Consider the following 27370-nt stretch of genomic DNA (forward strand, 5'->3'; position numbering starts at 1 on the left):
GTAGGATCTATATCAGCTATTCTTGAGTCGGGACTCGCGTGAGACGTGGCGGCTCTTTCATGAGCAGTCCCCCCCCCCCCCCCCCTTGCCATTTCCTCCACGGAGACCTGGGGTCAGTACGCATCATCTTTGTACACAGTACTTGGACAGCCGCCCCTCCCCAACCCCCCCGACCCATACCCACACACATGTGCTTTTTTCACCGCTAAGATGGTGAAGAAAGCTATTGACACGATGAGGACAAGGAGAGCATATGATCATGATGGCTTAGTCGCTGAGCATTTCATGCCTGCCAAAGACCTACAAGCAGAGCTTCTAGCAGTTATGTTTAACCGTGCCTTGTGTGAGGGCCTACCGAACACTTGGAGCCTATCTACGATCGTACCTATCTTCAAGTCAGGAGACCCCATGGAGCCTGGGAATTATCGCACTATTATGATTGGGCACATATTGGCGCGGTTGTATGCATCCATTCTTGAGCAACAGCTGAGGAGCTGGGCAGAGAGGGAAGGAATGCGTGCAACTGGGCAGGCAAGGTTCAAGAGAGGCTTCTCTACTCTTGACCATATCTTGACACTCAGGGCCATCATCAAGGAAGGCAGATCTCATGGGAGACAGATCTATTGTAGCTTTGTGGACTTCCGCAAAGCTTTTCACACACTACCCAGAGCTAGATTGATGCGCAAATTACAGGAAATGGGAGTACCCACAGAGCTCATTTGAGGGATCACGGCATTGTACAGATCAGTAGTACGGCATGTACGCACCCCGGAGGGACTTTCTACACCGGTTCACTCCACTATTTGGGGTGAAGCAGGGCTGCCCGCTCTCTCCTACTCTTTTCGGTAAGTATGTGGATGAGGTTTCCGACTACATTGACAACGATGGGGATAAAGGTGAACAACTGGCAGGGACATGGATTCCACTTTTGTTATATGCTGATGATATTGTGTTGATCTCCGAATCCCCAAAGGAAATGCAACGTCAATCGGATGCTTTGCATACGTTTGCCCACGAAAGTGGTTTGTCTGTAAACCTCGGTAAAACCAAGGTTATGGTGTTTAATACCACCCCACAGTGGATCAAGAGGTCAGCACCTACATTCACATACGACCAAGAGACTGTGGAGTACACAAACGCTTACACTTACCTTGGAGTGGTTTTTAGCGGACCTACATTCTCACTCAAAAGAGCAACAGAGACCAAACTGACTAGAGCCCACGCAGCATTGGGTAGATTGGAGAGGATGTGTTCGCAGGTTCAGTTTCAGGAGCCCCGGACGAAGCTCTGGCTCTTTGACACGTTGGTGGCTTCAAGCATTGCTCTATGGGGCTGAGATATGAGGACCTTCATTGGATCACCATGGGAGGCTGGGTCGCACAGACGGATGGGGGAACATGGAGAAACCTCTCGTCTCTATGATCTCGCGGCTCATTAGAGCCAAGGCATCAATACCACGGGCCATTATCCGAGCAGAGCTAGCGGCCCCCCCACTAGTGGTGGAGGCGCTCACCAGATCAGTCTCCTTCATAAACCGCACATGGGAACTTCCCAGAGACAGATATGCTCGCATAGCACTTGAGTCCTCTCGACAGTTAGCCATACAAGGAGATACAACATGCTGGTATGGGGAGATGACATCATGGTTTCAGGCGCATGGGTTCAGCATAGACAGGCTGCCACCATTCCAGTACTCATTGGATGCGCCATCTCTCATTCTTACACAGTCGAAGATCACCAAGCTCATCCGCCAAGACCTGACCCAGCTAGACACCAGGAGGACATGGATACAACCAGCACAAGAATTGGGCACGAAGATGGATTTCTACAGAGATCACCTTCTCCAGCTTACGGAAGATGGTTTTGTGACGAGACCAAGATACATGGATACCCACTTGTCTCATGGGATACGATGTGCTATTGGCCAGTTACGCACATCGTCTCACCAGCTACGGATTGAAACTGGGAGATACAGCGGAGTACCAGCAGAGGCAAGGACATGCCCCTTGTGTGACATGGAACCTGAGACAGAGCTACATTCTACATGCCGCTGCCCCGTCTACTACGAGATACGAGGCCGCTTCCATTGCTTGTTCAGAGAGGGTTTTGGACCACTCTCAAGAGTAATGGGATACGAAGCATGACATACTGCTAGACTAAGCATGAACTATTATGTTGTGCGTGTATGATTGGCCAACCGTTGCAAGACGGAAAGAGCTGGCTTAACCACATATAGGAGAACATCCCTGAGATCCAAAGCGGGTTCGCTCTTATGTGAACCGAGTTACGAACATACGTTTAGCGGATGCTATGGCTAGAATGTTATCTTCCTAAGATTTTGCAAGCCATTATTGATACTTGCGAGGTGGAAATTTTGGATGACCTTTAGGCAATTTTGGCGAGATGGTAGACTCTGTTTGCCAAAGGAAGATATGTTCAAACGGGATCAATGATTCATGATCGAGATATGTTGTACGCGATGAAAGAGGAGGTTCGCAAACCCAAGTTGGGTGAGATTGAGCAGCGGTGTGAGTGTGCAGGTCGATTGCAGATACAGACAGATACACACACACACTAAGTGTGTGTGTGTGTGTGTGTGTGTGTGTGTGTGTGTGTGTGTGTGTGAGAGAGAGAGAGAGAGAGAGAGAGAGAGAGAGAGAGCATGAGTTCTGTCCTCTGGTACACAGAGGCGCTCACGTTTTTTTTTTAAGTCCACAAAACCACACAATGATGAGGTTTGGGACCTTTAATTAAAATGGGCCATTTTGCCAGTTGGACAATGTGAACACTTAAAAAATAGTCCAAGTGGCCCAAAGGCCAATAAATGGAGCATAATGCATGTAGAGACCCAAAATTGTGGACCAAAAATATACAGAAAATATGTTTGTCAAGCTCTCGATCGAAGTTGCAGAGTGGAAACACCTTCTAAAAATCAATGTTTCCCTTGTGTGCATATCCTTTGGCAACAAGTCTAGCTTTGTATTTGGGTTAGCCATTAACAACTTTGATTTTGTACATCCACTTGTTAGGAATGGCTTTCCTACCTTTGGGTAGGTTAACCAAATCTCAAGTATTATTAGCATGCAGTGCCTTGATTTCTTCCTGCATTGTGAGCTCCCACTTGCTCTTAGAATCACACGACATGGCCTCTCTACATGTAAGAGGCCGTCTCTCATGAGTCAACATAATGTATTGCAAAGAGGGGTCAATCTCTGAATTGGTCTCCTCACTCTAGTAGCTCTCCTAACCAAATGATCTACATTATCTGGCATAGGTTCCCATGACATCATCATCATTTATGGGTTGCTGTATATCATCTTCAACCCTATTTTCAACATGTTCTCTTGGCTGCAAATCGCCTTCAGGTGCATGCAATGGCTGTCCAACATCTTCTGGCTCAATAACCACTCTGCTCATTAAAGATTTCGAGCACCTTTCATGAGCCAATTTTTGTATATGGAGCTTGTGGTGCATCTTGAGGCTCAATTTCAGAACTAATAAGAGGCTGAATATGCTGAAATTTGACCTTTTTAGGGTCAACATTAGAGGCAACATTGTTTTTAAGCAACTTTGCCTCATTAAATACAACATCTCGGCTACGTATAACCCTTTTAAGTTGGGGTAGCCAGACTCTATAGCCCATTTCATCTTCATCTCCATATCCCATGAAGATTCCTTTCATGGACTTAGCATCAAGTTACTTCTCAACTCAGGCCTTACATGCACAAATGCCTCACAACCGAAAATGCGTAAGTGGTCGTCGTATGAAGAGCTTTTGCCATACCAAACCTCTCTAGGGATACCAACTTTCAATGTAGTATGGGGTCAACGATTGCAAACATGAACTGTAGTTTTAAGCGCCTCTTCCCAAAATCCTTAAGGGAGATTATGCATTGGACCCTCTCACACACCGTTCTACTATATCTCATTCGCACCATTAGATGGACTATAAGGGGCTGTTAGCTCCCTCTTTATACCATTTTCTTGGCAAAACTTAACAAAATCAACAGATGTGATTTGCAAGCATTTCGGCTCACCCACATTGCCTTTACGCAAGCATTTCAGCTTCCTACCTGTTTGGGTGGTCACAAATGCATGAAAAATCTTCAAACAAGCAAACGTGTCACTTTTATTCTTGAGCAAACAAACCCATCTTTTTTTAGAAAAATCATCAACAAAAGAAACAAATATGTTGCACCACCCATACTCTTGACAAACATGCTACACACATAAGAATGAAGCATATCAAGACGATTAGATTTCCGAGAGACACCATAGCAATAAGAATTTCTCACTTGTTTTCCATATTGGCATTCATGTCAAAAATCAAGCTTTAAGCCCTTAGTATCAACACGTAAAGAGGAAAGAACATCAAGTCCTTTCTTGCTCATATGGCCTAATCTTTTGTGCCAAATCTCTAAGTGAAACGCAATTTCTGCTAAAGCAACAAATTTGCCTAACAAGGCTTTGCAACGCAAGAAATAAAGTGCCCCCTCTTTGTGCCCTTAACAATTTTGCATAGTACCTTTTGTAAGCTTCCAAGTACCACCAATGAAAATGGTGTTGTAACCATGCATATCAAGCTCTTCAACAAAGAGCGGACTCTTCTTGATGCCAAGAACATAACTGACATCGTGCAAAACAAGTTCTTGCCCATTATCAAGGGCCCAATGAACAGTGCCTATTCCATCAATCTAATTGGAAACAGCTGAACTGAAAAATAGACCAAAACAAAAGAGAATGAAAAATTGTGAGAAGGTGTTGTGAGAGAGAGAGAGAGAGAGAGACACGCGCGCACGCACACACACACACATCCCTCCAAGGGCCCCCCTCTCTATTGCTAGAGATTTGGGAATTGTAAAGTCACCTTTTAATAAAATTCCATGTAAGAGGTTGTTCATGCGCAGTAGGGAAAAAGGTTTTATGCGGTGAAAATGCTTATGCTTGATGCAGGGTATTGGTTGTGCAATCACAGGGTATGCAACTACTCTAAGTGCATGGACATGCATGTCTTGCGTACAGGCTCACAAAGGTGCCATAACACTTCCTAGGCTGGCCTAAACCCTAGCATAAGTACAACTTGTCCACATGCACATAGGCATGTGACATCCCCCCCTTTTCAAGGTGAGGTATTGGTACCGAGTTGTATGGCTTCCACATAGTCCACCGATAACTCTTGGGAGTCTGCGAAGAAGTCTTCGCCGGCTCACTTTGTTGCGTGGATCCCACGATACTTGAACTTCAAGGTGGTCTGCGATGCTAATGTGATGCAAATTAATCTGCTTCAGCCCCATGTCTTCAACTTTGTCTTTGATCTCAGGTTCATCTTCTTCAAGAATCTTTTTTGGGGAATATTCTTGAAACCACTTCAATCACAATATCATATACACATTTGCTCCTTGTCGAGTGACTGGAGAAAGACTATGCTTCGTAAATGACTGTAGATGGAATGTAGAAACGTCACAAAATGGTGACGTGGCAGCAGATCCGAACACACCCCGTCTGGCGGGTAGCACATGTGGCAGACAGTGCGGCAGTCCCGAAAATCTCGGCGCAAAACCCGATGCTAGGCTGACATGGCACCTATACGGAATCTCCGCGAATTGCAGCTCAAAAAGCGGGTAGCAATACGGAAATTCTACTTTTTCGCTGGCTGAAATTATGATGGCTGATTTGACAGCTTTTGGGGATAGTTGCTTTATTTTTGAAAGCTTCACTTACTGCTTTTGGGGCTCTGCTTTTGGGCATCCCTTGTAACCAATAAATAAGTGGTTAGGCCCTCACTTCTCAGAGCATTTGGACGCAAAGTCTGAGAGTGAGCACCTACCCACTCTCTTGTACTTTGAACATAGATAAATACAAAAAGAAATACCGAAAGGGGCGCCAGCCAATATCTCTAGGCACAGAACCACGCCGGGCCGTGTCGACTCAAGTTTGAATTGTGAACTGTTTTTGAAGTGAATCTCTGCTGTGTCGCGATAGAATCTTGACTTGGAGTGTCCAAGTTTGTTACAGTGGTATCAGAGCGCGGCCGATTCCTCTTCTACCGGGAAATTCAATCCTTTTCTCGAGACCCTTATGGATTCCAACAGAGAGCAGTCGACTTCTTCTGCATCGGGGAATGCGGGAGGAGATCACGAAGAAGATTCGCATGAAGAGTACGGCCCACCTCGGCCAACTCAGGCAGAGATTGAAGAGATGGAACGTCGACAAGTGGTTGACGACGCGACAAAGATGATGATCAACATTGCGAAGGATCCAAAATTTGCAAAATTTTTGACTCAACAATCCTTCGAAGAAGTGCACACCCAATGGCAAAAGGTCACAAAGCCGCCTATCAAACCGGCACACAAGAAACCTCCTGCTCCAAGGATGTTTACAGAGCAAGAATTGGAAGAGGTGGTTGATACACAGATCGGTCGGCTTTTGGACGCGAACAATAAAGCCAAAAAGCACGACAAAAAGCAGAAGAAAGGATCTGACTTTCTGGGTTATTTGGGTCGTCAATCTACTTTTGCCTCGGCAAGAAAACAAAAGAAGCATGTGCGATTTGAAGGACTATCCACTTCTTCTCTTCTTCTTCTTCTGACAATTCTTCTAGCTCTTCCGACTCAAGCGAAGAAGACAGAAAAGGAAAAAAGCGAAGCAAAAAGCAAAGCTTCGGAAAGGGCAAGAAAAAGGCAAAGAAGCCTAAGTTTCACTCAGTTTCTGACAGTTATACAGACTACTCGTCCTCAGATAGTTCGGACTCCGACGATCACAGATTTTATGCAAAGAAGAAGCATTTCTATAAAGCCAACCAGCATGACTTCCTCGAAGATAAAAGCAAGAAAGTTAGAGAGTTTAAAGAGAGTGGACAATCAATTAAGTTTGACACTTTTTTTAGATTCCAAGATGCTTCGAGGGCTTTGGCCTTCGTACAGCAGTTTGACATAGCTTTTTCTGGAGGACATTACTCACAGCACTCCAAGATTTGGAGGGCTACCTCTTTCTTCAAGGGAAATGCTCGAACATGGTGGTCCACTCTTCTACTGAAGAAGGAAGCTCCGGTTAAATGGTTGAAATTCAAAAGGCTTTTTATTTCTTCTTGGTTGACTCGGGAGTACGAACGAGATATACGAACTGCTTGGAATCATCTTCGGATGACCAAGGGAGATTCTCTGGACACATATTGCGAGAGATTTTAGAGCTCTTTTCTACAAGCTTCTTCATTTAGAAGATCTCGTTTAAAGAACATATTGAGCGGTTTTGCTGTGGACTTCCTACAGAGATCCAAGATCACTACTTAGAACAAAAGTCAAATTCTATTCAAGAATTGATGGTCATGCGAAACGGGGTTTTGCCATACATTCAAGTAATCTCACTTACCCCACTGATGAGATTTTGACTCAGAGAACCCAACAGACTTCTAATAATGAAAGTAGAAGAAAAAGAGCCCCCAAGATAAGAAAGATAAGGATTCACGACCCCGGCTCACTCTTCAGGAGAGGGCCAACTACATCAAAGAGGGGAAGTGTTTTGGATGCGGGGAACATGAGCACGTCTCCGCGAAGTGCCCTAAAAAGGCACAGCAAGAACAGAATGAAGACAGGCCAGAGAGTTCGAGAGCAGCTGAGGAACGTGGACCGAAAGGCAAGATGAAAGCAGGATTGGTTCCAGATTGCATGGGTACTGGCCCAAGCACGATTGATGAAAGTGCAGAACTTTGCCGAGCTTGGGGCAAAGTGAAAGATCAAGAAGCCCTAATTTTCTTTGATGGAGGAGCCAAGGCCAACTTCATTTCATCTGAATTGACGACAAGCCTCGAGATTTCATCGGATCGGATGGGACCACAAGCAGAGGCAGTTCTAGCGGCACACGACAAGGACGTGGCCATTACACCTGTCGTTGGCAAACTTCGATTGCATTGTCAGGGGTATTTGGGGCACGAGGACTTCTACATAATGCCCTTGGAAGGTTGTGATGTCCTCCTAGGAGTCCCTTAGTACCATAAGAACAACACCGTGGTTGATTATCGGGCAAAGAAAGCGACATTGACTACTGAAAAGGGCCGAAACATTGTACATGTTGTGAAACTGAAGGGCGAGTCTATCCCTATTGTATCGGCTTCGGCCATTTCGAAATTAATGAAATCCAGTCTGTTTGTTTACTCGATCTTTTTGAAAGAATGATGAACATAGGACAAATATGTTTGAACTTGATAAAGAACGCCAAGATTTTCTCCACACTCATATCGATTGCTTATTTGAGGGTCTGCCAAGCGAGTTGCCACCAGCTCGTCCGGAGGATCAACCATTGATATGATACGTGGAAGCACACCACTGAACCGGCCACCTTACCGTGTGAGCCGAGCCCAGAATGAAAAGATTATGAACCAAGTGAAAGACCTCTTGGAAAAGGGTCTTATCTAGCCGAGTACTTCACCTTACTGCTCTCCGGTGTTGTTGGTTTTGAGGAAAGACCGATCTTGGAGAATGTGCATTGATTATAGAGCTCTCAATAAAATCACCATCAAGAACAGATTTCCGAATCCGAGGATGGATGATATTCTTGACCGACTACAAGGATCCTCTTGTTTCAGCAGGATCAATTGGAAGAGCGGTCATCGATCGGAATCGTGCCCAGAGATGTCTACAAGACAACTTTTCGGGCAATCTTCGGTTTATTTGAAATTTTGGTGATGCCTTTTGGCCTTATAAATGCTCCAGCGACCTTTAACCGAATGATGGACGGGATTTTCACAGAGTACAGATCTTTTGTTGGCGCTTTCTTTGATGACATTATTGTCTTCTCCAATGATGAGGTAGAACATACAAAACATCTGCTACAGGTCTTTCAGGCATTGAGAGATCACAACTTGGTGATCAATGCAAAGAAAAGTGATTTTTTCTTATCAGAGATACACTTTTTGGGACACATCGTCTCAACAGCAAGAGTGCACATGGACCTCGCCAAGATTGTGACTATACGTGATTGGCCCGATTTGAAGAATGTCCATGAAGTTAGAAGCTTCTTGGGCTTATGTTCTTAGTACCAGCAATTCATTAGAAAGTTTGCAGAGGTTGCTTTCCCTTTGCATATATTGACACAGAAAGGACTCCCTTTCTCGTGGGGACCACAGAGGTGACTGCCTTTCAGACATTGAAAGAGAAATTGACTACGAGACCAGTTTTGACTTTGCCGGATTTGCAAAAGTCTTTCGAAGTATATTGTGATGCTTGTGGTCGTAGTCTAGGTGCGGTCTTAATGCAAGAAGGCCATGTCATTGCCTATGAGAGCCGATGGTTTTCAAGGCCGGAATTGATAACACATATATATGAGAAAAAGCTTTCGGCGGTTATCCATGCTCTTACTTAGTGGCGACATTACCTACTCGGAGCCGATTTTACGGTCTTCATTGATTTTCAGAGTTTACGCTACTTCTTGTCACAGAAGCAGCTATCGGAAAAGCAGACGCGGTGGGCTAACATTTTGTCACAAATTCACTTCCAGACTGTCCATGTGCAGGGACAAAAGAACTTGGTGGCAGATGCTTTGTCCCAGAAGCCGTTGGTCTTGGCTATTTCCGCGATACATTATAGAAGCTTCGAGGACATGGTCGATCAGTACCCCACACATCCAGATTTTGCAGATGTATTCAGTTGAATACAGAATGGGGAGATAGTAGCGGGATATTCCATTCGGGATGGCTACTTGATGAAGAAAACGATGTTGTGCGTTACGTAGCCATTGAGGGAAAAGGTTCTAACCGAATGCATTGTCCACCATTTACGGGTCATTGCGGCATTGATACCACCTTGAAAGTTGTAGAGAGATACTTCTTTTGGCCGAGACTCAAGAAGGACGTGGACGATTTTGTACGCAATTGCTTGCTATTCCAGAAGGTCAAGTTTGATAGGCATAAAGCACCGAGATTGTTGCAGCCTTTGCCCATTCTCACCCGCCCCTGGGAAAGTATTGTTATGGATTTCATTTTTGATCTCCCGAAGACACAAAGTGGGCACGATGGTATCTAGAATGCTATTGACAGATTTAGCAAGCAAGCTCATTTCATTCCAGTGAAGAAAACAGTCAAGCCGGATCATTTGGCGAGACTCTTCATTGCCCAAATATTCAGATTACATGGTATGCTTGACACAATTGTCTCTGCCAGATCCCCAATTCACAAGTTTGTTTTGGAAGGCTATTTGGGAAAACATTGGCACGCGGTTGTAGTTCTCATCATCTCTCCACCCGCGGACAGATGGGCAATCTGAGATTGCAAATTCAGTCATACTAGATTTATTGTAGTCTTACATTTCGGATCAGAAGACTCAATGGGAAACTCCAAAGTCTTTGGTAGGGCAATTTACTGGGATTGCTATATAAGCAACCCCCTGCCTCCATTGTATACACATTCAATTATTCATTGCCAAGGTTCAGAAGACTCTCTCTCTCTCTCTCTCTCTCTCTCTCTCTCTCTCTCTCTCTCTCTCTCTCTCTCTCTCTCTCTCTCTCTCTCTCTCTCTCTCTCTCTCTCTCTCTCTCTCTCTCTCTCTACTTGCGCGTCGTCTGCTGCACTCTCTCTCTGCCTGCGCGCAGCCTTGCCTGCGCGCAGCCTTGCCTACACGTGGCCCTGCCTACACCAGCAGGCCATGACAATCTGTTGCTTGCGCGGGACTCCATGAGCTGCCTGCTGCTCGGCAAATCCCGCCACAGTCCTCAACAGCCCAGCACCCCTGCGCAGCATTGCTGTGGAGCACACCTGCCGCCATTGCCCTTGCCAGCCCTGTTACACTCCGCAGAACTGCCGTGGACACCTGTGCGCAACACTGCAGCAAGGGTGAACCCCATATGAATGAGTGAACCAGTCAGCCTGCGGGTTTCAAACAGTGGTTTCTCCGTGCGATCGTCACCGACAAGAAACATGCCAAATGCAAAGGATAAACAAACACCCCCATCCAAGATGGATACAGGTACAGGTACAAATACAGGGACAGGTAAAGACACAGGTGCAAGAACCGAAAAATCGGTGCTATGCTCGATGCAAGACATTTGGGGTTTTATCTCATCCTTAAAGGAAATGGTGATGAAGCAAGGTGAAGACATCAAAAATCTTGCACTAAAGAACCAGGAATTGGAGCACACAATCCAAATACAGAATTTGAAAATGCAACATCAAGATGAGAAAATTCAGGACCTGCAAGATGCATTAAACGAACACGTCTCCAATGTGCAAGACGCTCTAGCTACACACGACGAGAAGCTTGCACACATCAATGATAATGCAATAGGAAATACGACCTCCTGGGCACATGTAGTAAGAAGTACTCCAAATGCCATTCCGCAGACACATGAGACGTATGCAAATGTAGATGACACAGAGTATAATGAGCGAGAGAAACGCAGATCCGAGGCATACCCGAATCTGACAATGAGAAAGTACTCATGTTGAATGCGGAGGTCACGGACCTCCTTGCAAACACATTTAGCATGCATGATGTAGTGGTGTATGGGGCACACCGTGTGGGTAAGCAGAGATCTGAGAACAATTGCGCAATTGTATACACAATGTTGGATGCATGTAAAAGAGCCATCATACTCGAAAATGCTCGCATTTATCTAAGGGACAGCCCAATTTACATCAGTGAAGACAGGACACCCGCGAAACAAAAGGAAAGAAGACCAGCATATGAAGAACGAATGAAAAAGAACAACACCCCCACAAGGGCAACACCACCAAAAGCATGACAAGGGGAAACCCATGGGACCACGAACATACACGTCACAAGTTGGAATTGCAGAGGTTTCCCTTGGCACAAAGGGGAAGGATTAACAGAGGTTCTACCACAAGCAGACCTTTTTCTACTTGAAACGTGGGAACAGGACACATGTAGACTGCCAAGTATTCCAGGATATATTACACACTCAGTTTGGTGGCCTGGTATTAAGATGCGCGGGCAAGGGGGTGTTGCTATAATGTACAAGGAGGAAATGCAAAATCAAGTTAAGATATGCAAGAGAGATGAACACAAACGATACATATGGGCTGAGATTTGTACATCTGGGAGATCGATGTTCATTGCGGGATGCTACATCCCACATCGGGAATCCCCGTTCTATGATTTGCATAATCTCTCCAAGAATGACCCTTTTGCCGACCTATATACAGATATTGCAACCTACACACCACAGGGGGCAACGATGATACTCGGGGATCTTAATGCTCGCATAGCCAACATACAGGTTCAATTGGTTGACTACTCAACCCATCCCGCCGACAAAGATGGCAATCTTGTATTAGATGCAATATGGGATAGATGCTCATGCGATCACCTCATGAATGAACAAGGTTCGGCTTTGATATCCATGATGAATTCTATGCAACTTGTAGTCATGAATGGCACCAAGAAATTTGCAAGCTCCGGAACATACACATGCTATACATCAAACCATGGAAGAAGCACTAATGACTATGCATTAGTTAGCCACAATGCATTGGATTTAATTGGACACTTTAAAATTGGGGCTCGGTCACCGAACTCGGACCATACTCCAATTCATGTATGTCTAGACCTCCCACACATGCCTACACAACGCATCCAAAAGGCGACAAGTTGGGCATATCGAATGCAAGCCACAAAGAAATCCGATTATGCCACTTTTCTGGACAACCTATTGAGTAGCCAATGCATGTCCCAAAACATTTCAGAAAATTGGGCTACCTTTCGTCAAGCAATAGAAGAGGTTGCAGAGATCACTATGGGGCGATCTAAGAGAAATCACCAACAAGTGAAAGGTCTCCCTCATAACCCATGGTTTGATGAAGAATGTAAAGCACCCAAACGCAAGTTAAAGTGCTTCAATAAGTCCACGAAGGAGTGGGAAAGTGCAGCCAAGGAATACAGGATGCTGAAAAGGAAAAAGAGAAGGATGCATGAACTTTTGAAGGAGGAGCAAGAGGTGATCAGATTTAAGAAAGAGCCCAAGAAAGCATGGCGCAACATGAAAGGAAAAAAGGAGGATATAATGGGAAATTTCAGCATGGACGAAATGTATGTATATGCACAAACACTATGCTCCCACCGATGCTCAAATAATGTATGAACCCGCTTTGGATCTCAAGGATGTTCTCCCATATGTGGTTAAGGTAATTCTTACCATTTTAAAATGGTTGGCAAATTTTACTCTTACGAACATAATAGTTCGAATTTATTCCAGCAACGTGTAAATGCTACTTGACCTGCTCATGGAGAAACATATACCGCAACCAAAAGTTGCTACTGTAATAATAAAAGCACATAGCGTACTCAAGAGTCAATAATCAACGACCATCAGAAAACCTCTTCTCTGTAGAGAATCCTTCTACCGAACACATCTAATTCTTGTGTCGGAATATCCTTGCGCATAAAAAGGCGCTCAAGAGGGTATAGTAAACTCTCGTCCAGTTCCTTGGCATAGGTCTGCATCTTCATGTGTTATCCATGTACCCAAAGGTGTACATAATTCTTAAGCTGTGTTAGAGTTTTGGTGAACCTGGGAAATTACCTTCCCTTCGTAAGATCCTTAGAGCGAAGACGCTCAACTTGACGATCCCTTGGCTCGATCTTAGAACAAAACCCGCTCATTAAATAACTAGGATTTCAATCCTTGGATTCCTCGAGCACAAGCCGTAGTCGTCGCTTGTTCCTTCTCTCATAAAGAGAGTGTTCATTCATTTGTGCGAAAAGCACTACCATGTCCTCCCTGACCGGGTAGGGGGTGTGGGCTTAAAGAGTATTCAAGCTTAATGAAAGCTTTTCTTTGCTTGGAATCTCGGAATGGTTCCTTCCTTTTTGCCGTCCTACTCAGGGCATGGCATCCCTGCAACGCTTTTCCGACTCTGTTTCCAGAGTCCTGTTCCTGCAGAGTAACTCCGCTTTCTTGGACACGAAGTCCTTTCCTTAGGAATTTCAACTTCCGGATCACATCTTGAGAGTCTACCTCTCTTCAATCCGTGGATCTGCTTCCCGAACTTGGGTACGAAACCCTTGGGCTGATCTGGCTCTAGTTCCTCAGAGCACTTTTATCTTGCAGAGGCTCATGCCTTCCTCTGCTCCTACTCCCTCACGAAGAAGAAGTACACCTGCAATCAAATACTTAGAGATCATAACATAAAAATCGTACCTTCAAAGTCACGATGCTCGTAACCCAACTCGGTTCTCGAAAAAGCAATTCCCCGAAAGAGATCTCTGCATAGAAAATCCTCTCTTCCAATCCTACACACAAAAGAGGTGTGTTCTCGGGTTCCTTCTCGTAAATCAGCCCAATCTACGACGTTTATGGGCTGAAAACAGAGAAAAACAGCAGCTTGTTGCGATGAAAACACGCTCCGTAGGCACTTCTTCGCGAGGGAACTCGCACACTGGGTCTTGACGACATCTGGTACACTGGGGGCAGCCATGGGCATCACCAGCAGCGTCTTCTTTACGGCTGAAATCTGTAGCAGCATCTCTTCCTTGCAAAGATTGGTCTTCCCTTACCGGGTAGGGAGTGTTGGTTTGTAAGGTACTTAAGCTTGATAAAAGTTGTTCTTTGCTTGAAAGCTCAGAATGGTTCCTTCATAATTTCCTACCCGCACTAGCAAGCAATTTGTTGGAGAACTACCAGATACCAGATCAATCATGGGCCTTTCGGATGGTTAAGCAAAGTAGTTCATCGTATAAAACAATGTTCTGACTCAACCCTACTCTCATAAACACTCGAGAGTGATTGTCCTGGTTAGACACGTGCATATGTTGTGTATAAAAGCAATACGCATTTTATGAGTTCCTCAAAGATTTAACTTTGATCAAAGATTTGCCCTCTCACTTAAAGTTTGAGGGTCAAAAATTCAAGAGTTAGATTGAGTTCTGTTACTCCAAACTTTCTCCGGATAGCAATGTATCCTTCGAGGAGAGGTAACAAAAATTCGTTGTTTCTGTGTTCAATGGTTCTCGTCCCACTGCGGGGATTGTATTTTATGTACATCAAGGTGTACACTTTCAGCTTTTATTGCTGACTCCACCATCTGCTGCAAAGTATCTTGTAGATGGGTTTACAAAATTCGGGCAAAAGTCCTTCGTTAAATTTGTTCATCTTTCCTTCCTCAGAGAGGATCGAGAGTGGAGCTACCTTGGCAAGAGTGAACCACTACTTGCTTTGACTCACTCGTGTTCCTATTGGGCAAACCAATCCCAATCTGCTTGAATGCCTTCCTCAAAGCGTAGAGGAAAAAAATTTGTCGGAAAATTCAGCCTTGGATTGAATCCAAGTCTTGTTGTGAGTTCCTTGCAAAGCTTTGGTATACCACCAAGTACTTGCAATCCCCCTTGAGGTGTTTAATCACATGCCTCATCTTCGACGCTTTTTCAGAAATTGCCGTTTGCAAAGGCAACTTCAAACTTGTCGAATCAAAGCGGTAGCTTTCGGGCCATCTTCTCTTCCGTCAAAAGTATCAAACCTGACTGGAAGTGTTCCTAGGTCTAGAGACCTTCTTCATATCCTTCCCGGAATGACGGGATTTCATGGCTATAGTTCTGGATGGACGTTCATGGATATTTTCTGGATTCTGAAGAATCTCGAGCATTCCGCTCCTTGGATTCTCTAAGTTCTCGAGCATCATGCTCTTGTCGCCTTCTCAGAGAATCCCAAGCCTTGTGTCGACTTCTTGCAGAGAGAAAAGAAAATTTCCAACTCTGCAAGCTTTTCCTTGCAGGACTTAGGGTTCCGCCTGCTTACTTCTCTCTTGGCTTGTCATGGCTTCTTCCCGTATCTTCCCAGAGTCGTCCTCCTTTACAGAGAAAGAGAGGAGACCATGCTCTGATACCACTGTCACAAAACGGGAGCGTACACGAGCACTTAGAAAATCTGAAAATTATAATACTTTGCAAACATGAGAGAAGGGCGAAGATCGACACAGTATTGGGGACTAGAAGATGGGCTGGTCCCCCCCCCCCCCCCCCCCGTTAAGACTATTCTTTTATTCAAGGAGAATTCGTATACAAGCACGAGAACCCGAGGAAACTCCTCCGTTCTGTAATCTTAGACCCGAAGGTCATGCTTTCCCGTAAAGGGCTTGGACACAAGGCCGTTCCTTCCCGTAAGGGACTTAGGCACAAAGCCGTACTTTCCCATAAGGGACTTAGGCGTGAAGCCGTACTTTCCCGTAAGGGACTTAGGCGTGAAGCCGTACTTCCCGTGAAGGGCCTTCCCGTAAGACGGGAGATTCCTGCAAAACAAACCACACAAACACACGACAACAATTCGTATGGCGAATCCACAATAGATACCTGTCGCTCTTGCGCGGGAAAAGCGACTTCCGTGCTTCGTAGTCTCATGATCTCTTGCGGCAGAGCCTTCTCTTGTTGATGTTGGTACCTCCGGTGAGTGAGGGCATGTGGTGCTTTTATAGCTCCCTGGCCACGGCACGAATAACTGCTCGCGTAGAGATCGCGGCCCGGGGTTCTCTTTTTTTTTTTTTCTTTTTTTTTTTTTGCGATGTTCTACCCGAAAGAGAGAGAGAGAGAGAGAGAGAGAGAGAGAGAGAGAGAGAGAGAATTCGTTGGCTGGTTTTGTTGCTTTATCTTCTAAGTGGCTGCCCACTTATTAAGTGAACGGCCGGCATATTTTAAAATTGGTCTGAACCTGCCCAAAAACTCAATAAAACCTTATAAGTTAAAACCAATGCATTTAACAACACTTCCCAGGCGTCCCTGGATGCAACCACATGCATGAATGCAATGCAAACATAGATTCCTCGTGGGAAAGCGTCTGCCTTCCCGCGATTGTCCCTACTTTTCGTAAAAAGCTTCATTGAACCCATCTTTATTCTTGTGCTTGCGTTCTTACGCGTCTTTTCTTACTCAGTTCGGATTTCCTCCTTAGACCCTTAGTGTGTCCCCTTACCGATGAACCTGTCACCCATCTTGTGACTCATTAGAGACCACCAATACCTGGTCTTCTCCCACCGAACTAACAGGCCAACTCCTTCACGGTGCTTCTTGTCACCCATCATATGACACACCAAAGTTGTTTGTTTCCTGATGGTTTTTCTTACAGATCTGTGATTCCTTAACTTATTAGTTAACTTGTGCACATTTCTTATTAAAGTCCTAATTCTAGAAAATAGAAAATAGAAATTAGAAACAAGATAGTCAAATTAGTTTCAGCGTCCAATGCTCTAAAACCAATAACCGAGTCCCTGCGACCAATGTTGCCAAGAAACGCGTTTCTTCACTCATGAAACGTATGAAACGTTTCTGTACGAGTTTGGACGTTTCAAAGGTAAAGAAGTCAAGGCTCATGTTACATGTAAACCTTGAAGCCTCTTGTTCTTTGTTTCGGTCATGAAATCCTCGATGTCATGAATGTAGCTTCTGTCTTGCTTCTAATGATGAAAGTTAATCCTATTCTCCCTCTTTTTCATGTCTAATTGTAATGTAATGCTTAAAACATAGATCTCATCTTATACCACTTAAACTTACGTACATTTCTTTAATTTGCACGAAACTTTTGTTTTGGCGTTTCTTTCTTGGACGAAACCGTTTCGAAACTTCTGAAACTCGTTTCAAACGAAATGTTTCGAAACTCCGTGGCAACTATGCCTGCGACAATAGGAGAGCGACCATAGAGAGACGAAACGCAACCGTCGTCTCAAAGCTATACCTGAAAGATGCCACTACCCAACATGATGAGCTCCAAGATGCTGCCTTCAAAGCCACCAAGGGCATTTTGGAGCCACTCTCAAACCGTGCCACATAAAGGGAAGAGGCCTACCATAGACCCAACCACTCTCCGGCCCAGATAACGTCTAGTGGCCGCCTCGATACTTGCTAGGTCCTTCATAATCAGGTAAGATGTCCAAGTGAAGGGTGCATGGATAGTCGTCATGACGCTCGATGCACGTGCAGTGGCCGCCATTGTCACGTGACACATCCAACCCTGTGTGTCCCTGGACAAGCTACTTCAATAACAAGGGTTTCGTCAGACCAGTCAGTCTAGATTAGAAGTGTTCTGACACTTTTGTGAGTCTGTTCGCAGATCGTGCATGACCAGGCACTTAGTGTAGATGCATATCCTCTGGTTGCACACAGCATAATCATAAGCATTCCCGTCAGAATCCATCAGAATCCTTAAGGGGAATTTTCCAGTGCATTTAGCCTATTTTACCTATTTTTGACATTTTTCACTTGTTAAGTCTTTTGTTGGAAAGTAGGTAGGGCAAATTGGGTAAGATAATATATAAGCAAACCAAGCTTAGCACTCTTCGGCAGATGAGCAAGAAGAACACGGGCCTTTGGCAACAGGTTTCCCTCTCTCTCAGCAAGACTCCCACTTGGGCGATTTTCCCCTCAAGCAAGTCCTAGCGTTTTTGGTCATCATCGCCTAGCCTCCCTCAACATGGCGTTTTCAGCAGATCATCACCGCAGAGCCATCACAAGACCTAGCGTTTTCAGCAGAACACCCATCGCCAAGCCTCATCCAACCTAGCGTTTTTCATCCAGGCATTGCAACCGTTGCAGATTTCAGCATTTGGCGATTTTCAGCCCGTTGTTTTCAGCCCCTTTCCATAGCCATTTCAGCCCCACAGTAGCAACAGATTTTCAGCCATAAAGACCAGCAAAATCAGCGTTTTCCACAGCGTTTTCAGCAGTAGCAGAATTCAGCCAGCAGCGTTTTTTGGACAGCACATAAAGACCATCAGATTTCAGCCACAATGTCGGTCTCATCATCCCCGTCGTCGACATCGACCTAGTCTATACTTGCATCAGTTTCATGCATACACTTTGTACCAGTTTGTGCAATCAATCATAGACCACTCTCGCCAACAAGAGTGGGGCCTTCGGAGGAGGGTTTTACAACATCTTGGTGTCGTATTCTCTTCTCTCTCTATCTCTCAATCTCATACACTTGCACGCACAGTGTCCACTCACTTTGTTCGTGATCATTTCACTCTCTCATTAAAGACGGAAGGCTCTCCCTTCCATAAGAACCAAAAGGAACCTTGAGCACATAATGGAGCACTCATCTTGAGAAGGAACAACATTCATTCCGTTGCACCTTACATTGGTATCAGAGCTTTGGCAGTGTTCTGTATCACTCAAGGAAAGAACCACAAGAATCACAAGAATTTTTTTTGCTTGTTGCGATCGCACGAACCCAAGTTCGCTTGGGCGTATCATGTTTTTGAAGAGTGAAAGGAATCCCAAGAAAGAAGGGCTTGTCCAACCTCCCCTTGTGCCGTTTTTTACTCATTGAGAGCGGACCGTGCACTTAGCAGCCGGCCAATCGACGTGAGGTGGGAAAAAGCAACCTTGATGTGATCGGCCTCACGTCGTGGGAAAAAGCAACCTTGGTGTGAGCGCAAGGCCACCAAGGGGTGCGCCCGCGGAAAAGAGTAGAACTCAGGTGAAGAGAAGATCCTTCTCAAACACAGATTGCAAGCGAAAGAAAACCCTCAAGAACCTCAAGACCCTCAAGAACCCAAGTTCCTCGTGAACTTAAGAACCAAAGATCATAGTGCATGGTCATCACCCGCAGCGGAATGGGTACTTCGCATACAGGTGATGGCATGAGAGAGGCGACGAAGGATTTTCCCCACCAAGAGATTTTTCCGACCCTCCCCCTTCGCCATCTACGCCACGAATTGTACCAAATCCTACGGAGGCGATGGTCAAGACAATGACGGACATGATGGCCAAACAAGAAGCGACTCACATTGCCTTGGAACGTGAGCGCGACGAATGAAAAGAAAGAAAGGCACAAAGAAAGGAGGAAGTTGAAGCGAGACGAGCGGCCTGGGAGGCCAATCGAGAGGCTCAACGAGCGACCTTGGAGGCCGAGCGTGAGGCTCAAAGAGAACTCCGCACTCAAGAATTGGTTCGACAAGTTCTTGCCTCGAAGTCTGAACCAACAAAAGAGGTTGGTAGTTCCTCAAGTGACGCAAGCCGTGATGCGGACGCCAACAATCCAGTCACAGAGAAGTTGACTTTCAGTAAGTATGATGGTAGGATGGATGCTATTGTTACTCATTCTTGGTTGCATCAATTTAATGCTTATTTTGCGACAACTAAGAAGACAGGGAATAGCAAGGTTTTGACGGCAGCTATGTACCTTGCCAGTGATGCCATCAATTGGTACCACGCATCGCAAGAGGCACAGTTAGCCGCGCACCTAGAAAAAGCCGACAAACTCACGCCCCTTTCTTTCAATTGGGCTGATTTCCAAGACAAGCTCAAGGCGCGGTTTATGCCACCTCAGTACCTTGCACAATTGAAGGACAATTGGCGCGCTCTCAAGCAAAATGGTATGCCGGTTACGTCTTTCTCTAATCGTGTTTTACAGCTCGGCACTTAATTACGCAAATCGGACACGGAGCGCAAGGAGGCATTCCTTTATGGATTGGACGAGTATATCAAGTATGATGTCGAGATACTTGATCCAATCGACCTCAACAAGGCAGTAGCGATTGCTCTCGCACACGAGATGAAGCACAACAAGGCAAAGCCTACGGAAAACAAGACTTCTCAAGGAACCCCTCAGAATTGCAGAATGGTAAGAACGGTAAGAATGGTAACTCTTCTCGCCCTTCTTCCTCCAATTCCTCGAAAAAGAACTCTAACAATGAATCTAAGGGTAAAGCTAAAGCACCTGCAAAACCTAAGCTAACCCCCGATAAAAAAGCTGCACAAGGAATTATAGGAGGATACATCACGGCTGAAGAACAAGTGATTTATGCTAAGGAAGGTAGATGTTATCAATGTCACGTCAAGAGTCACATTAAGAAGGCTTGTCATAAGACAGCCCCACCTAAAGAACCAAAGGTACCCGCAGCAACCACAAGCACTATAGTGAACCAAGCTAAATCTTCTCATGACTCTGACACACACATTGATGAGTCTCTCATCAAGTGTTATGATCATGTAAAGGGTCAGTGTTTTATTATATTGTTTGATCCAGGTAGTATGCATATGTGATCAATCCCTCTCTTGTTGAGAGAGCCCGCCTAGAGGTTAGTCAGAAATCTCCTCTAGAGGTTTCTGGCTTCGCTCCTGGTATGGACTCTCTCATCACAAAAGAGTGCCTTGTTGTGATGTTTACCGTTCAACAAGCTGCTTTCCGTAGAAAATTTCTTGTGCCTCCTCTCTCAGGATGTGATATATTTTTGGGCATAAAATGGTTTCGTGAGCTTAACCCTCTCATTGATTGGGAGGATAACACTCTCACTTTGCATGCCAAAACTGACTCCCCCCTCATCATTCCTGCTGAGGAGGGCTTGAATTCTTTGCCTCTCATCTCTCATGTGCAAGTAAAGCGTGAATTACGACGAGGAGCACAAGCGGCATTCATCTATGTTGCTCCAGTTTCCCAGAGCATTCAAGCTCCTGCTAAGTATTGCCGCTGCCCCGTCTACTACGAGATACGAGGCCGCTTCCATTGCTTGTTCAAAGAGGGTTTTGGACCACTCTCCAGAGTCATGGGATACAAGGATCAGAGATGCTTGGGTTTGTTCTTGCTCGAGCTACGCAGACACAGAGATAGCCTAATGAGTGGAGAGGCTAGCCAGTCTTAGAGACGGATCACAAACTTCTTCAGAGCAGACACGGGGCAGCCGCAAGAGCCACTCCCACAACAGAGCTCCCTTTCGTCTAACACGAGATGCACACTAATCGACCGAGCGATTGAGCAGAGGAAATCCAGGTGCCCACGATTGCGGAGGACTACATGGCATCGACGGAGACTACATCAAAAGATTCGGAGCACTATGGCCAGGCATGCACGACGCCCAGTCAGACTACTGACCATGGAGGAGATTGATGAAATCCGCCAACAACCGATGCTAGATCTCCTCTGATTTAGCTATCCGAACAAGCCGCCCATTTGGCTTAGTTCACATTGACCAGTCTAGGATCCCATAGTATATATTTTTGTTTTACTATGTTGTTATTTTGTTACTCTGACTTTGTATTAGATCCACCACATTGTAACTTTCTGGTCTCATAGGTCACTTTGGCCTTTTGAAGATGTTAATATAACATTTCATTTCATTTTCAGGAGGGGTTTTTCTACTCTTGACCATATCCTGACACTCAGAGCCATCATTGAGGAGGGTAGATCGCGTGGGAGACGGATCTATTGTAGCTTTGTGGATTTCCGCAAAGCATTTGACTCACTGCCTAGAGCTAGATTGATGCGAAGATTACAGCAGATGGGAGTACCCACAGAGCTCATTTGGGGGGTCATGGCATTATACAGGTCAATAGTGGGACAGGTACGCACCTCAGAGGGTCTCTCCACACCGATTCACTCCACTATTGGGGTGAAGCAGGTCTGCCCGCTCTCTCCTACTCTATTTGGTATGTATGTGAATGAGGTTTCTGACTACATTGAGAGAGATGGTGATAGAGGTGCACAGCTGGCAAGGACATGGATTCCATTATTGTTATATGTTGATGATATTGTGTTGATCTCCGACTCTCCGGAGGGGATGCAACGTCACTTGGATGCTTTGAATAGGTTTGCTCAGGAAAGTGGTTTGTCCCTCGACCTTGGTAAAACCAAGGTCATGCTATTTAATACCACCCCACAGTGGATCAAGAGGTCAGCGCCAGCATTCACATACGGCCAGGAGACTGTGGAGTATACAGATGCGTACACTTACCTCGGAGTGGTTTTTAGTGGGCCAACATTTTCATTGAGGCCATGCAGCATTGGGTAGATTGGAAAGGATGTGTTCACAGGTTCAGTTTTAGGAGCCTCGGACGAAGCTCTGGCTCTTTGACACTCTGGTGGCTTCAGCATTGCTTTATGGAGCTCAGATTTGGGGACCTTCATTAGATCATCACGAGAGGACAGGCCGCAGTGATGGATGGGGGGACATGGAGAAGCCTCTGGTCTCTATGATCTCGCGGCTCATTAGAGCCAAGGCCTCAGTACCACGTGCTATTGTTCGAGCAGAGCAAGCTACCCCCCCACTAGTGGTTGAGACGCTCAGCAGATCGGTCTCCTTCATACACCGCATGTGGGAACTTCCCAAAGACAGATATGCCCGCCTTGCACTTGAGTCCTCTCGACAGTTAGCCATGCAGAGAGATACAGCATGCTGGTATGGGGAGATGACATCATGGTTTCAGGCGCATGGGTTCAGCATAGACAGATTGCCTCCCTTCCAGTACTCATTGGATGCACCCTCTCTGACTCTTACACAGTCCGAGATCACCAAGCTCATCCGCCAGGACTTGACTCAGCTAGACACCAAGAGGACATGGATACAGCCAGCACAGGAGCTGGGCACGAAGATGGATTTCTACAGAAAGCATCTCCTTCAGCTTACGGTTGATGGTTTTGTGACGAGGCCCAGATACATGAACACCCACTTGTCTCATGGGATACGATGTGCTATCGGCCAGATACGTACATCTTCACACCAGCTGCGGATCGAGACTGGGAGATACAGCAGAGTACCAGCAGAGGCCAGGACATGCCCCCTGTGTGACATCGAGCCTGAGACAGAGTTGCACTACACATGCCACGAGATACGAGGCCGCTTCCATTGCTTGTTCAGAGAGGGCTTTGGACCATTCTCCAGAGTCATGCAGTACGAGGATCAGAGATGCTTGGGTTTGTTTTTTCTTGAGCTACGCAGACACAGAGAGAGCCTGATGAGAGGAGAGGCTAGCCAGTCCCAGAGACAGATCACAGATTTCTTTAGAGCTGCCAACTGGACACTCGGAGGAGTTACTACCACAGCAGAGCTCGTCGTCTCACACCATAGGCACACTGATCGACCGAGCGACTGAGCTGGGAAGATCCAGACGCCCACGACTGCGGAGGACTACACAGCATCGGCGGAGGCTGCATCAGAGGATTCAGATCACTTTGGCTCGACATGCACGACACCCGATCAGACTATTGACCATGGAGGAGATTGATGAGATTCGCCAACGACCGATGCTGGATCTCTTGTGATCTAGCTATCCCAGCTAGCTGCTGTTCACACCTAGTAGTTTAGGATTCCATAGTATTTTATTGTGACATTTGTCATTTCATTTTTGTCATTGTTTTCATCTTGTTACTCTGACTCTGACTTTGTATCAGATCCACCACATTGTAACTTTCTGGTCTCATAGGTCACTTTGGCCTTTTGAAGACGTTAATATAACATTTCATTTCATTTCTCTCTCTCTCTCTCTCTCTCTCTCTCTCTCTCTCTCTCTCTCTCTCTCTCTCTCTCTCTCTCTCTCTCTCTCTCTCTCTCTCTCTCTCTCTCTCTCTCTCTCTCTCTCTCTCTCTCTCTCTCTCTCTCTCTCTCTCTCTCTCTCTCTCTCTCTCTCTCTCTCACACAATATATATATGTATATATATATATATGCTACAGTCTAGCGTCAGCCTGGCACTTTGTGAGCCTCTAGCAGGATGTGCATGTCCAGGCAGGTCATAGTTGCATACCCTCTCTTGTTTTGGCATGGAATCAGAACTCAAATAGAAGCCTCCACATTTTCTGCACTACGTGGATGATAACATGTGTGTCCCATCCAATATTTGAATTCTTTAACTTGGCCCTTGCATCACATTGCAATGGATTCATTTAATTACTTTCTTGTCGCTTGCTTTCCCCAAGACAAGCGTAAATTGACCATGCAAGGTGGTGGCAATAAAAACCAATTCAGGCGTTCAACACTCCATTGCATATGAAAATCAGACTGCCTGACCATACTAACAAATTTGCGAGGTAACCACGTCATAGTCACAAGGGACGCGTCCCAAGGAGTGGGGATGGGGGACGCGGGACGGGGCTCAAATGGATTTTTAGTGTAAAAAAGAGGGCGGGACGGAAAAGTGGGGATGGGAAGCCCAAAAATGGGCGTCCCCTGTGACTATGAACCACGTATGCCCCATGGTTGTCCTCCCCAAACTCCAAAGAGACGGACCCGTTGACAAAACCAGAAACCACCAAAGAAAGCCAAAGCTTCTAAGTCTACAATCTCTTTCCAAGAAAGAGATTGTAAATAGCACTCCTTCTCATCACCTCTCTTGTAATCAAATATGGTTATCAGAATGAAAATCAATTTGTTCATGTTGGTATATTGCCTTCAGACTCAGCCAAACCCCGACACGCAATAAATACACACAACCAGATAAGCCACAGCCTTCTCTAAAAGCAGTCTCTTGTCTCTGCGACGACTGAAAAACTTACCTTCACCAATTCTCACGCGAGTTTCCACAACAGGAGGTGTTTCCAAATGATTCCCTGCATAACAATCAGAGCAACCCTCTCTCTAGACTCAAAAAGCTGCAAATGTCATCACCATATAATTCGAGGAATAAAGACACAAGCAGCTAATCGTGTAATAAGTCCGTCCAAAACATACAATGCAATAAGATGAACAGACAGATAGTCCTAACAATCAAAAAATATAGTGGAAGTCACGAGCAGAACATAAAGCAATGATTGAACATATACAATAGTGACCTGAGAGGCCAAGAGGCTGTTGTTCCCCATTAACCACAGAATTAATACACTTCTAATACAAAACGCTAACAGTCCTTAAAGTCTCTGTATGCCTAATAAGATTTGAGAGCTAAACCTAGAAGAAATAATCAATACCTGCTTAATATCTGCAGAAAACAACTCAGGGGTAAGCCCATATACTCCATTTGACAGCCTCAGATGTATCAACTGCAAGTCGATGGATCCAGGGAGTGCCTTGAGCTGTAGAGGAGACTCTATAGAACCAGATGGAGATCCTCGATTAAGAATATTGCTAAGAGTTGCAAAATTCTCAGTTGAGATAATACTCCTCAATGCATCTTGACAACGTTCCGTCACAATGGAGGTAACAGGGGTCTTCTGTACATCAGCAATTCCCTTAAATGCACTACATGTCAAAGTTGGACCGTTCGTAGTATTTATGACAGATTCCTCGTGAAAGTCAGGTATGTTGGAGCCATGTTCCTGTCCATCCTCAAAGCACCACCGATTCAAGCACGGCCAGAAGAGAGAAAAGTCATAAAGAGAGGAAACAACTGACCTTCTTTTGCACTGAAACCTCTGCAGAACTATGTTCGTGAAGCTTACTTTTAGAACCTTTCTTAATTCGTGGACTCGAAGTTACATAACCATCTGTTGCTGTGTCCAGCTGCTCTTCTTTGTCATTGTCCATCTGTGATGGAGTTATTTCATTGCTCAAGTAAGGTTCACCCTTCTTCAACGAGTTACGAGCCAGGCCCAGATGCTTGGCCACTTCAACACGTGACCGGAACCTCTCACTGGTTGGTGATATATATGTCTTTGTCAATTTTCCATGCCTCCTATATGAATCAACCTGCCAGCCATCCTCGAGCATCCCACCCAATGATTCCACATACAGTCTCAAATCATCTACACCAGGAGAACTCTTGGGCTTCTTCTTGGAACCAGTCGAATCAAGAATAGGAGAAACTTTCATCTGTTTGTCTTCTGCATGTTCCGGCGTCTTGCTGACATTCTGCTCATCCATGCGGACCTTCTTAGTGAGAGGGCTTTCTTTACTCCACAACAACGAAGATTTATCCTGCACGGCACTTGCAACCACATCCTGGGGGGTTTTCCCATCTTCTTTGTTGCTTTTTGCTGACCCTTCAGACCCGGTTGGCCTTGGTCTCTTTTTCTTTCCTTCATCAGTCTTTGCCATGAAGCTTCTCTACAAAGTCTCTGCAAACGTTCAATCTGCTGGCACAAGAAAAGCAGGAATTCACATGCAAATCAACCTTGAATATGCCCTTATCAATCTTTGAATGGCGCTGGGCATCAGATTACATGCGAAGAGAAAACCCTAAAAGTGAGCTCACAAACAGAAAAAAAAAAAAGCAAGAAAAGCTTGCACGCACATACGTCTGCACTAATCAGCAGACTTCTGCTTAATCTGTGATATCGGATTTACGCATGCAGGCTCGTCGTGATCGCACTTTCGAGCTTCCCGCCCGTCCACATGTCCGGACTGAGTTTAGTAAAGAGGCAGCGGGAAACACACAGATGAAATTAAATGGCTTTTTGGTTCGAAGGCATTAGTAACTTGGGTGGTGCATGGAGCCATGGACCGGTCGCTTGTTTGCATTCAGCAAAGGGCCTCAATTCACCTGGTGGACAATGCAAGAGTGGGGTAACCGAAATCCCGACCATTTAAAAGGCCTTATAGCCTCCCAGGTATGTGTGCAGGATGTTAAAAAAATAATTGTTTAGAGGGTATCTACAGATGGGAAAGGGTGAGGGTGACATGGCAGGGATAATGTTTCGCTTATGCCTTATGGGTGGCTAGCATGTCTGGGATCTCTCCCTTTCTTCCTCGTTGACTACTCTCTGTCTCTCTCGTAACTTCCATTAACCTATTCT

The 27370-nt window shown here is 45.5% G+C and overlaps 1 protein-coding gene across 3 annotated transcripts in view; it reads right to left on the minus strand.

The window, feature by feature from the left end:
- LOC147429756 (uncharacterized) overlaps positions 1 to 27063 on the minus strand; it is a 56279-nt gene extending 29216 nt beyond the window's left edge. The window contains exons 1-3 of one of the 3 annotated variants that reach the window (XM_086495996.1): positions 26873 to 27063; positions 26031 to 26710; positions 25607 to 25954 (exon numbers count right to left, since the gene is read on the minus strand). In XM_086495996.1, coding sequence (XP_086352122.1) covers positions 25607 to 25954; positions 26031 to 26672 — 990 coding nt within the window. In that variant the 5' untranslated portion in view covers positions 26673 to 26710; positions 26873 to 27063. Of the gene's footprint in view, positions 1 to 25606; positions 25955 to 26030; positions 26711 to 26868 lie in introns of all 3 variants that reach the window. The other 2 variants (XM_086495997.1, XM_086495995.1) reach the window with 2 other exon arrangements.
- Positions 27064 to 27370: the final 307 nt, after the last annotated feature.

This window comes from Adiantum capillus-veneris, chromosome 22 (assembly GCF_014529385.1).
Source record: "Adiantum capillus-veneris isolate H3 chromosome 22, ASM1452938v2, whole genome shotgun sequence".
NCBI classification, from domain to species: domain Eukaryota; kingdom Viridiplantae; phylum Streptophyta; class Polypodiopsida; order Polypodiales; family Pteridaceae; genus Adiantum; species Adiantum capillus-veneris.